Raw genomic sequence first — 12,962 nt, 5'->3', positions numbered from 1 at the left:
TATTTCTCCACATCCTCTCCAGCACCTGTTGTTTCCTGACTTTTTAATGATTGCCATTCTAGCTGGTGTGAGATGGTATCTCATTGTGGTTTTGACCTGCATTTCTCTAATGCCTCCTGCCTCCTTTCTTAAGAGGACATGGTGGTGTCCTCCTGCAGTTTCTCTGCCCCACTGTGAACCCCTTCACATTCTCATTGGAGCCCATTCCTTATCGCCTCCTCTCACACCTCCCCACATTTATGCTGAGTCTTTCATCTCTTCTAGTTCTTTCTCAGCTCTCAAAATCACTGAAGGCTTTGCTATTCAAATCAAAACGCTTCTTAAGCCCTATTTCTCCTTCAAGTCACAGTCTTCTCCCGAACCTTGGAGATACCTCCCCTCACCATGCACATGTCTTTAAACTCCCTTTTACGCTGCCTCATATGATCTTTAGAAATCTCTCTTGCTGAGCTCAGCAGAGCTGGAGTTACATGACCTAGTGGCCACTTCTCCTTCCTGACTTCCCTGCGGCTTCACCACCCTCTCCGGTCCCACCTTCCTGGATGTCTTCATCCTTTCTCTGGCCGTCTCTCCATTCATTGCTTCTCAATCTCCTTCATGGGTTCTTCCTGCCCTGCCTATCTCTTATTTCAAAAATAGCTTTCCACTCCAGCTGCCTTTTCTGTGAGGACCCCCAGAGCTGCTGTCTTTATCTGGAGCATTTCTCACTTAAATAATTTCATAGCAACCTCCTGCCTAATCACTCTGACATCAGACTCTCTGCACCCACGGCCATACTCCACCTGCTGTCAGAATTGGGCAAAAACAAATCGGAATCTTTCACTTCCATACCAGTAACTCCCATTCACTCTCCCCTGCGGGCCCACGCAAGTCCAAACTCATTGATTGATTGATTCATTGACAGGATCTTACTCTGTTGCACGGGCTGGAGTGCAGTAGTGTAATCATAACTCACTGTATCCTCAACTCCCAGGCTCAAATGATTCTCTTGCCTGTGCCTCCAGAGCAGCTTGGACTTCAGGCGTGTGCCACCACACCCAGCTAATTTTTGAAATTTTTTGTAGAGATGGGGTCTGACTATGTTGCCCAGGCTATTCTGAAACTCCTGGCCTCAAGCATTCCTCCTGCCTCAGCCTCCTAAAGCACTGGGGTTACAAGGATGAGCCACCACACCTGGCCTCAAACTCTTGATCGGGACTTACCAAGTCCTTCCTAAGTCTCTCCATCTGCCCCTGGAACCCACGTAGCTCACAGAGAGTTCCTTCACTTCCCCAGACGTGCTAGACTTTCTCTATCTGTGCCCCTTTGTAGATGCTGTCACTTCTTCTCTGCCTCTCAACCTTCAAGACACAGTTCACAAATACCAGCCCGGGAACTTCTTTTCTCCTGGGCAGCTGGCCACTCTCTCTCTTGAAGTTTATCTTGTAGTTTCATCATTACCCTCTTATTCTAGCACTTAAAACACTATGATAATCAAGCCATTTCCATGACTGCCTTCTCGACCCTTTTCTTTTTTAGGGTAATGAATGTTATTGATGTTTTAGGGAGTTAAACATGTTAGAAGAGAAGGATGATGTGATAAACTCATCAAGAGGTGATGAAAGCTCTCAGAAGAGATTTCTTTGACTCTGATTCAGGGAAGAAGAGAAAGTACCATTATCCCCAAGATCACTGGCTCAAGTCTTCACGGATCCATTTAAGGAGGCTAAATGGCATCTTAGAAAAGAGCTCCAGGGTAGAAAACAGAAAACCTCTGCCACCCTCTGGCTTCAGTTTTCTTTCCTCTCAGGTGGCAACCCTTGGTTTTCCTTAAACTTCATCTTCTGAGATTGACTCAGAAATCTTCATCCCACCCTCCAAAAACTTAGTATTAGCATTGTTTTGAAACTTCTTTGTTCTTAGGATAGGTTGGGAGAGGAACAGAGATGCAGATAGAGAAACAGTGTAAGACACAGAAAGAGACAAAGAGAGAAATGCCTTCTCCTCTCTTGAGTTCCATGAATACAAAGACTTTCCCCGCTCCTCTTTGCAGTGGTAGACCCGTTGCAGGGAGAATCTCAGCGCCAGTTGTTTGGATTTTGTGAAGGTGCTCAGGATATATAATGCAGTGGTTCAGAATTGGGAGTGATTCCCCCCACCCCCACCGCAGAGACATTTTGTGAGGTCTGGAGATATTTTGGGGGCTGCTACAGGCATCTAGTGGGTAGAGGTCAGGGATGCAATTTAACATGCTGCAATGCATGGGACACTCCCCAAACGAAGAACTACCTCGCCCAAAATGTGAATGGTGCTGAGATGGAGGACCCCTGATGTAGTTGGAATGGAGACAGAGCGTTACTGGAACATAGTGAGTTGCCAGGTGTAACTCATCTTCACATAAGTATTACTGAGCACCAACTGTATGCAGAACATAGTGCCATGCATTTCACAGAACACCTGGTTTAAGGAGCTTCAGCCTATAATGGGAAGAGGAGATGGGAAAGTGGTGCTTATCCAGGAGACACTGTTAGACACCAGCCATATGTGTTCTGAACCAACATCACAACAGCCATATTATGAGACAGGCATGATTCATACCCATTTTAAAGATAAAGAACCTGAAGCCCAAATCACTCAACTAGAAGGTGGTAGAGGAAAGATTTAAACCTGGAGCTGAGTGATTCCACCACCCATGTTCTCATGATGCTCTTCATTAGGCAGGTGAACAAATATACAAATAATTATAATACAGGACATAGTAAGAGCAGTGCTACAAGAGAGATTCAAGTAGAGCTTAGGGTGAGATTAACAAAGGCTGCATAGAAGAGGTGGTTTTTGACTTGCATTTTGGATGAGCTATAGGATGAGGGGAAGAAGTTTCAGACCTGTATCCCAGCTACTTGGGAGGCTAAGGCAGGGGAATCGCTTGAACGGGAGGCAGAGGTTGCAGTGAGTTGAAATCACATCACTGCACTCCAGCCTGGGCGACAAGAGCAAAACTCCGTCTCAGAAAGAAAATTTGGAGCAAAGTTAAGCTGCAGATGATGGCACAACACAACTGTCTAGGGCCTGTCGACCCAACCCGTCCTCCTACACAAAGGAGTTGAGTTTGGTGAAGAAGCATCATTTTGCATCATTTCAAAAGTCTCATCATAAATTCTGTGACATAATCCATCACAAGTAGGAAGCACGCCTCCAGAATAGACTGGATGGTGACGAATGGCAGCTCCCACAGAAAGAGAAGATTAATCGCTGCTGGGGTATTGTGTGCAATTCTTTTCAAGGTTGCACAGTGAATTCCCTTGCCCTCCTTCAATTTGGTTCATGGCGTTAAACCAGATTTTTCCAGGGAGATTAAAGATGGGTTTGCAGCAGTATCAAAGAGTATCTCTTACATTGTTTGCGTAAAGAGATTAATTGTCATCTACTGGTTTCATTTACATGGACTTTCCCAGAATGCTACCCAGATCCACAGGCAAATGCCGAGCAGTGACAAGACTGCTTGCACATAGAACTTGGAAAAAGCTTTTTGTTAAAAACCTAAATAACATCCTGTGTCAAAACAAATGTGACAATGGGCTATTATTTCTCTCCCCATAATAGCATGCTGTCACATCTCTGCGTCCTGCATGAATGGGGGAAGGGAGGCCTTGTGAGAGGGAGCAGGGTGGGGGAGGCGTGCTGAAACCTTAGAGAGGCACTTCCTGGATTTGCATTTTCTAAAAACAGAAACTGCTCCTGGGGGAGGTAACTCAGAGGTTAATCTCTGCAGGTGCCCGGCCACAGCCTCGCGTTCATTTCCAGAGAAGGGCTCTGAGGTTGCCTGAGAACACCAGCTACAGTGACCTGACCGCGTTTCTCACGGCCGCCAGCTCGCCCTCGGAGGTGGACAGTTTTCCTTATTTGCGAGGATTAGACGGAAATGGAACAGGTAATTGGAGTCTTTTCTCTTTTCAGTGGGAGTTTCTGTGTTTCCGTCTTTACATGTGGATTTTAGGTATGATGGGAAGTTGCAGCACTACGTGGGAGTAAGGCACTGAAGTTGTGGAAGGGGCACTCTTGGTACAAGTTCAAGTGCATTGAAACTGTGTCCCGTCGGTACAAGCCCTGCAGAATTACATGTTAGCGCGTTGGTCTCCTTGAGCTTTTCTGCTGTTACCAATTGCCTTAAGCACCTTCTCTGAGCTCTCCTTTGGTGGACTAAGTATATTCAATTCAGAGAAATTCTTGTCATTGAAATTGTAATTTTTTTTTTAAGATCAGAGTTAAGGGTTTTGGCCCAGCTGCCCTCTGCCTCATCCCACGAGCCCCCATTTGAGAGGGTAGCCTATGGGTGGGTGGGGCTGGCAGAGACACATCACCCCACCCACCCATGCTGCAGCCAGGAGGGGAAGAGGGGGCGCTTGGTCCAGCTCAGAGACAGGCATACCTTGGCTCCATGCCCCGCCAGCATGGGGACCACTTAGGATGGGAGCCTCCGCCCTCTGCCGTCTATGCCCACCCAGCTCTTTCCCACGTCGCTTCTTTCTCTGCACTTGCTCTCTCTGCCCTCAACTGGGCATAGAGTGGCCAGGCTTTGAATTTGCTTTGGAATCCACCCTCTCCTGGCAGGTCTCTAAGTCAGCTGGGTCAGTATCACTCTTCTGGTGTGCCACAGCTAAAAGATCAGAGAAACTAAAAGCTGTCCACCAGAAAATAGGTGATAATTCCTTATCGAAGAAAGACCCTTGACAGGTACCTTCCACCTCTGATTATGTCCAACTGCACCATTCTCTGGACCCCTTCGCACTGGAATGGTCCCCAGTCCTCCTGATGGAAGAGGTGTCAGGATTCTGGAGTCCTGAATTATTTTCTTGTCTACCCTGCTTTCCTTTCCACCACACTTGAGACTAATCACAGCATTAAAATTTTAAATCAAAGGCTGTTCTGAGTTCCATTCTGCCAGGTGAGTAACTTACTGCATTTCCCAGGGATACTTGGATTGAATTTCACTTAATTTTCCGGTACTTTACATAAACTGATTATTCTGAAAAAGCTTTTAAACCTGAAATATTTGATCCATTTTGTAGCATGTTAATAAGTTTCTGGTTAGACGTAAAGGCAACCTGGTGATCTGTTACTCATTTTTCTTCCCTCTGTTTTTCAGAATGTTTCTCCTTTAATTTTTGTGTGCTGATGAGGATGTGATTAACATGTCAGCAAATATGTCAGTACTTTGTCATCAGAAAGATGGCATAGCTGTCATCTTAAGTAAACATTATTAGGAAAAAAATGTTGACTATTACTTGAAATGTGCCAGTCTGGGAGAAAAGTCTTGTTTTGGGGAGTATGAAGAAGTGGTTTAAGGCTGGGTGCGGCGGCTCATGCCTGTAATCCCAGCACTTTGGGAGGCCGAGGTGGATGGGTCATTTGAGGTCAGGAGTTTGAGACCAGCCTGGCCAACATGATGAAGTGCTGCATCTGCTAAAAATACAAAAATTAGCTGGGCGTGGTGGCAGGTGCCTGTAGTCCCAGCTACTCAAGAGAATCGCTTGAACCTGGGAAGTGGAGGTTGCAGTGAGCTGAGATCGTGCCACTGCACTCCAGCCTGGGCAACAGATCTAGACTCTGTCTCAAAAAAAAAAAAAAAAAAAAAAAGAAAAAAAAAAGAAAAAAACAAAGGTTTAAAATATCATAACCAGCTACCAGCCTCCTGGACAAAATGGTGCATGATCCACAAAACACTAACTTGGAGGGACAGCCTCCGTGCTCGGGACTCATTAATTTTTTTCTGTGTCCCACTTCCAGTAGCTCTTGAATAAATTAGGCAGTCTGAGAAAATGGGGGAAAAAGAACACAAAGACAGAACTATTGATTTTAGAGGAGTTTGTTTTACTTTAAAATCATTCCGTGATTTCAGAGGGAAGAGAGAGGGCTTTGCAAGGTGACAGGAAACTTCTCTTCCATGGAAAGAATGAATGACTTGACCTAGAAATGACTAGGCTTTCTCAGAGACCTGGCAGCGAAGGCATCCACCCATAGTGAATTCACGCGCACCCTCACGGACTTGGAACCTGGGCTCCCTTGAGCACAGGCACCTCAGTAACTCACCAGCTCCATGCCAGCCCCCGGGGTCAGTTTGCCCACAGCTTGTCTTTTGCCCACAGTCATTTACCTCCTGTTTTACTAAAGGCATCTAAGAGCTCACAGCCTAAAGAGAGCGCGCCTGGACCAGATGTGTCTTTGGGAGATGACACAAGTTCATCTCCTGAAGATCTAGGAAATGATTAGAGTCATAACCAGAGTTCAGTGAAGGTGGATAGAAACAGAGAGGCTGTGGAAGAGACTGGAAAAGGCTCCGAAAGGCTGTTTTCTGGGGGTACCATGAAGGCTGTGGTGTTTAGTTTAGAGGGTGGATCGAGAGTTGTAAGTGGAAAAGCATCTTCTCTTTCTAGCTCCTGGGGGCCCCCTCCTCTCACCAGAGAGCATCGCACTCTTCCCCTGGCTGCTGAGAAAGCACAGAATGTTCCGTGGTGTTCCCAAGGGGTTTTACAAAAATTGCTTTCACTAATAACTCCAGGAAGACAGAGAGGAGTCAATAAAATGACAAGTGCAGACTTTTCCTGCAATTCCACAGCGTTGGTAGAATACAGAGCCCAACAGAACCTTAAATGTCAGCTGAACAGAACCTGTCACATGACAAGTGACCAGGTGGATGACCCAAGGTGATAGCTCCACTCCTCGCTTGGGCCACTGGTATTCCGCCCCACAACACGATTCTGCTGCATTTGCCTGACACCTGCTTGTCTTTATGCAGACTTAAAGGGAACCAGGCGACATCCAGGTGGAACAGGAAGGAAAGCCACTTTCTATATAGAACTCAGTATTCTGTGTAAAATTGGAGGTTCGCAACAAAGAGAAGGAAAATAGTTCAGCCCTTCCAAATGTGAATTGTTGCAGAATCAGCTGGGCGCGATGGCTCACGCCTGTAATCCCAGCATTTTGGGAGGCTGAGGTGGGTGGATCACTTGAGGTCAGGGGTTCAAGACCAGCCTGACCAACCTCATCTCTACTAAGAATACAAAAAAAGAAAAAAAAAAACATTAGCCAGGCATGGTGGCGTGTGCCTATAGTCCCAGCTACTCAGGAGGCTGAAGCAGGAAAATTGCTTGAACTGAAAAGGCGGAGGCTGCAATGAGCCAAGATTGCACCACCGCACTCCACCCTGGGTGACAGAGCGAGACTTTGTCTCAAAAAAAAAAAAAAAAAAGTTGCAGAATAAACAACTTGGGTGCATAGAGGGAGAGTCATTCGGAAGGCACAGAGAAGCAGGCATTTAATGGAGCCCTGAGGAAGGAAAGAGGCCTCAAGAAAGCAGATCTGATTCCCCACAATGTCGTAAGACAGCTAGAGGACATTGAAGGGACATGAAATTCCATGAACCTAACTCACATTGCTGTCCATTAATATGCTCGTTTCTGCAGTGCCCTATTACTTCTGAATGTTTCAGGCTGAGTATACTTACTTCCATAGATGCAGGAAGGCATCTAGTCTACCCTCCTTAGTTTTGAAGGTAAGAAAAACAGACCCCAGAGGAACGGAGTCACTTTTGGAGGTGACATAGGCGGTGAGTGGCAGATCTGGTACCAGGACTCCTTCTTCCTGAACTGGGAATGTGCAGGAAGGGAGAGTTGAAAGGTGACGAGGGAGGAGAAGGGTGACACCATTTCTAGGGCTTTTCTCCTCTACCTACCTGCTACCTGCCTACTTGGACATCCTGCCTAGAGTTTGATGAAAGAAAACAGCACTCCCTGATGGAAAACATTTTCTCTCAGTTGTTTATACTGTCTAGTAAGTTATTTAATGTCTCTGTAGTTTCTCTTTTTTTGTGTGTGGTTTTGTTTTGTTTTGAGACAGGGTCTCACTCTGTCACCCAGGCTGGATTGCAGTGGTGTGATCATAGCTCACTGCAGCCTTCACTTCCCAGGCTTAAGTGATCCTCCCACTTCAGCCTCCTCAGTAGCTGGAACTGTAGGCACGCACCACCATGCCCAGCTAATTTTTTGTATTTTTTTGTAGAAACGGGGTTTCATTATGTTGCCCAAGCTAAGCTGTTCTTGAACTCCTGGGCTCAAGCAACCCACCTCGGCCTCCCAAAGTGCCAGGATTACAGGCATGCGCCACCGCGCCTGGCCAGCATTTCTGTAGTTGTAAGTTCCATCTTCTCGAGAGGGTCTAACAGAACCTAGAGCGGTAAATTGTAGACCTGGCTTTGCTTCTGTATCAACTTTGAGCCTCTAGCACATTTATGTTTCAAGACACAAAATCTTTGGACCACAAACATGGTAAATTCTGAGTTTTCTTGATTGTTTTTTTACCATAAAATGACATAACCAGACTAAAAGATTTCAAAACTTGGATCTCTGATTCCAACTTGGATCTTTCCATGAAATCTCCATTCCCACACCTTTGCCTTCATTAAAAAAACAGAGATGGGTATGAATGATAAAAGGTAGAGTGGCATTAGCTGTGTAGAAATTGCTCTATGAAGGATTTGGCTGTAATTTGTTACTGAGACTCTAAAATTCACTAGATTTGCTTTAAATGTTTAAATGTAGACCAGATTGGAGGTTTACATTAGCTCAGGTTGGTAGATAGGTAAGTATATAAGTAACTGAATAAAAAGTCCTATAGATTGTATTCTAATGCAGCTTAAATTTTTTATCACTGTGTTTTTGTTATTCTGCTCAAAGAAAGATGTAAAATTACGACAGAACATATTTTGTGGGATATTGTATTTCACTAGAGGAAAATGTAAAATGGATTGCTTGAGTGCATAAATATATCGGTCTCATAAGCATTCTCTCATTTATCTGTAGGCAGTCATTAATGCTTTGGCCTGGACCAAAGGCCTTTAATGGAGAATGATTGGTGTATTGAGGTCCTTTTAAACAGACCAAAATAACAATGGCAACTAAAATAACTCATAAATATTTCAAGTCCAGTCCTCAGTAGCATACTTTTTAGCAGAAGTTAGTATTTTTGAAGGAATCTTTGAAGAAATTTGCTATATTAGCAGCCTCTACTCTAAAACATTTGGTTTTATTGAGGTTATCTGCCAAGTAATTAACATGTGCCTAGGGCTCACTTTGTGTAAAAGTTACTTCCGGCGATTTCCACCTACACCTTTGTCTCACGTTATAGAAGAAACCTTGTCTTTTGAGATCATTTTTGAAAGCAAAACACAGTAATGAAAAATAGCAAACCTGGCCAGGCACAGTGGGTCACGTCTGTAATCCCAGCACAGGCCTGTGATTGCCAAGGCGGGCGGATCACCTGAGGTCAGGAGTTCAAGACCAGCCTGGTCAATATGGCAAAACCCCATCTTTACTAAAAATACAAAAATTATCCGTCAGGGTGGCAGACGCCTGTAATCCCAGCTACTTGGGAGGCTGAGGCAGGAGGATCGCTTGAACCCAGGAGGTGGAGGTTACAGTGAGTTGAGATTGTGCCATTACACTCCAGCCTGGGCGACAGAACGAGACTTCATCTCAAAAACAAACAAACAAACAAACCTGAGCCTAGATTCCAGCTCAACCCCTACTGAGTGTATGCCCTTAGGCCACCTACCATTACTACTCTCTCTGAGCCTGTTTCTTTATGTGTAAAGTGATGATTTTACCTGCCTAACTGGGTTGTGGTGAGGATTATGTATGTAAAGTGCTTAATGCGGTCCCTGGCACGTAGGTGGTGCTGTACTCGGTCAGTGGTAGCTGCGACTATTTTTTTGCAAAGGTTTCCACAGCCCACGTGGGTACTTTGCATACAAATGATGGAAAATGCCTCTTCCTTCTAGGAAACAGCACCAGGCATGACCTGACCCCAGTCACAGCCGTCAGTGTCCACTTGCTGAGCAGTAATGGAACGCCGGTGCTGGTGGATGGTCCCATCTATGTCACTGTGCCCCTGGCCACGCAGAGCAGCCTGAGGCACAATGCCTATGTCGCGGCGTGGCGGTTTGACCAGAAGCTGGGTAAGCAAGAGTTCTGTGCCGACGATCGGCTACCAGATGGCTTCGTTACTGTTTGGTTTTCCTTCTAAGAAGCTCATGGAAGTCCCTTTCCTTGAAGTCAGTGAATGCTGCTGCTCACATTGCATTGTGTGGTTTCTCGTGGGGACGGCACCCTTCCCGTGCCATTCAGGCCCTCTCTCGGGAACTCATTTTTTGTTTGTTTTCTTATTTGTTTTTGTTCTGCACATTTAACCTAATTTACTCGTAAAGAACCTGTAAACGTTATTACAGCTAAAACTGGCTCTCCTAACCTTCATCCTTTTACTCATCAAAAGGTCATACGGTTGCTCTTGGTCATATGTGGTATTTTTTTTTTCCTGGTTTCTGAAAAAGGACAAACATTTGCCAAAACTGTACAAAACAAAGAAAATAAAAAGTACCCATACGTCTTACCACCTAGAGAAAACCACTAATATACCTTGAATTCTGTCCTTCTAGGGCTTTCACAGTGCACCTAGGTATTAGTTATCAACTGCTGGGTCACACACCACCCTAAAAGTTAGCCACTTAAAACAACAGTGAGCTCCAGTACCTCAGAGTTTCTGGGGTCAGGAATCCAGGTACTGCTGAGCTGGGTGGTAGGGCTCAGAGTCTCTTCCAAGGCGGCTCTCCAGCTGTGACTCAAGGCTGTGGTCATCTCCAGCAAGGTTCAGCTGGGACTAGTGAGTGTGACTCATGGCTGAAGGCCGGCCTCACTTCCTTGCCAGCTGTTGACCAGAGGCCTTACCTCCTTACCACGCGAGCCCCTCCATAGAGCTGCTGACTCCACGGCAGTTTGCTTTCCCCTGAGCAAATGATCCAAGAGTAAATCAAAATGATATAGTAGGCCGGGTGTGGTGGCTCACGCCTGTAATCCCAGCACTTTGGGAGACTGAGACGGGTGGATCACTTGAGGCCGGGAGTCTAAGACCAGCCTGGCCAACATGGCAAAACCCCATCTCTGCTAAAAATACAAAATGCTGCGGAGCCAGGTGTGGCAGCGGGTACCTGTAATCCCAGCTTCTCAGGAGGGAGGCTGAGGCAGAAGAATCAATTGAACGCAGGAGGCGGAGGCTGCAGTGAGCCAGGATCATACCACTTCACTCCAGCCTGGGTTACAGAGCAAGACTCTGTCTCAAAAATAAATAAATACATACATACATACATACAGATATAGTCATTTAAAAGGCCAAGTGCCCAGAATGAGGTCGTAGTCTTTTGCAACCTAATCGCAAAAGCAGCATACCATCATTTCTTTCCATAGGCTGGGGGTCACACAGACCCACAGTGATATAGACCAGCACTGGGTGTAGACTATACAGGCGGGTGAATACCAGGAGGTAGGGGTCACTTGGGGTTGGCTGTCTGAGAGGTTAGCTTCTACAAAGCATATTTAGCAGAAATGAGATCATGTGCTGGGTACTGTTTGGGTGCAGTGGCTCCCACCTGAAATTCCAACACTTTGGGAGGCTGAGGCAGGAGGATGGCCTGAGCCCAGGAATTCAAAGTCACAGTGAGTTGTGATGCTATTATCAGGCTGCCGCACCTCTTTGGCAACAGAGCGAGACCACTCACTCACTCACTCACTCAATAATACATACATAAAAATAGAATTGTACAGCATGAACATCTTTCTATAGCATCATTATTCTGCCATATCAATTTTCATAAGTCCATAGTATTCCATCCTGTGGATATATCATACTTCACTTTGGTTCATCAATCCCCTGCAATTAGAAAACATGTTATTGGCTGGGCACGGTGACTCACGCCTGTAATCCCAGCGCTTCCGGAGGCCGACGCGGGTGGATCATGAGGTCAGGAGTTCGAGACCAGCCTGGCCAAGATGGTGAAACCCTATCTCTACTAAAAATACAAAAATTAGCCAGGTGTGATGGCTCACGCCTGTAGTCCCAGCTACTTGGGAGGCTGAGGCAGGAAAATTGCTTGAACCCAGGAGGCGGAGGTTGCGGTGAGCCGAGATCGTGCCATTGCACTCCAGCCTGGGCAACAAGACCAAAACTCCATCTAAAAGAAAAAAAAGCTATTATTCTAACCAGTGTTGTAGAAAATATCTTTGTAGCTAAATCTTCATGCACAGCTTTGATTATTTCCTTAGGATGGCTTTTTAGAAGAATTGCTGAGTTACAAAATACACAAAATTCTAAAACTTTTAAAACGTATTTCCAGATTTCCCTCCAGACAGTTGTATTGGTTTCCACTCATGATACCAGCCCAGGAGCATGTGCTTGGGCTGAGGGTCTTGGCAGCATGGGGGCTCTTATCCCCCTTTGCTTGCTAGTGCCCTGAAAGTCAAGCTTGAAAATACCAATTTTCTGCCGGGCACGGTGGCTCACACCTGTAATCCCAGCACTCTGGGAGGCGAGGCAGGCAGATCACTTGAGGTCAGGAGTTTGAGACCAGCCTGGCCAACATGGTGAGACCCCATCTCTACTAAAAATACAAAAAAATTAGCCAGGTGTGGTGGTGCGTGCCCATAGTCCCAGCTGTTTGGGAGGCTGAGGTAGAGGATCCCTTGAACCTGGGAGGCAGAGGTTGCAGTGAGCCGAGATCACATCACTGCACTCCAGCCTGGGTGACAGAGCAAGACTCTGTCTCAAAAAAAGAAAATATCAGTTTTCGAATAACCCAGTTCAGATTTTAAAACTGTTAGACCATGCATGAAGATAATTGGGAGATTTTTGACGTCAGTATATTTTCAAAGATACCTAATTCCTTGAATCAGTTAAAACAGAGTTCTAGGAATTATATTTGAAAAGAAACATGTTTTGGGCTTTTGGAGGGGATTTTTGTTTGGTCTTATTTTTACTTTCCAAATAATTAATAGAGACTCTGTAATTATTTGTGAGAAATGCATTGATTTTATCAGCCATAGTAAGCTTGACATTGTTAAGTGGATTGTGATGCTGTCTGTTCACATATCCTGCACCAA

At 45.5% G+C, this 12,962-nt stretch overlaps 1 protein-coding gene across 1 annotated transcript in view; it reads left to right on the top strand.

Annotated features, from left to right (window-relative positions):
* FAM171A1 (family with sequence similarity 171, member A1) overlaps positions 1–12,962 on the top strand; it is a 63,025-nt gene that overhangs the window by 19,129 nt on the left and 30,934 nt on the right. The window contains exons 4-5 of the mRNA XM_011934274.1: positions 3,752–3,910; positions 9,815–9,991. Of these exons, the coding sequence (XP_011789664.1) occupies positions 3,752–3,910; positions 9,815–9,991 (336 nt within the window). The remainder of the gene's footprint in view (positions 1–3,751; positions 3,911–9,814; positions 9,992–12,962) is intronic.

This window comes from Colobus angolensis, unplaced genomic scaffold, assembly GCF_000951035.1.
Source record: "Colobus angolensis palliatus isolate OR3802 unplaced genomic scaffold, Cang.pa_1.0 Scaffold133, whole genome shotgun sequence".
In the NCBI taxonomy this organism is placed as follows: Eukaryota; Metazoa; Chordata; class Mammalia; order Primates; family Cercopithecidae; genus Colobus; species Colobus angolensis.
The sequence above is the reverse complement of the archived record's forward strand: the minus strand, read 5'-3'. Positions and strand labels throughout refer to the sequence as shown.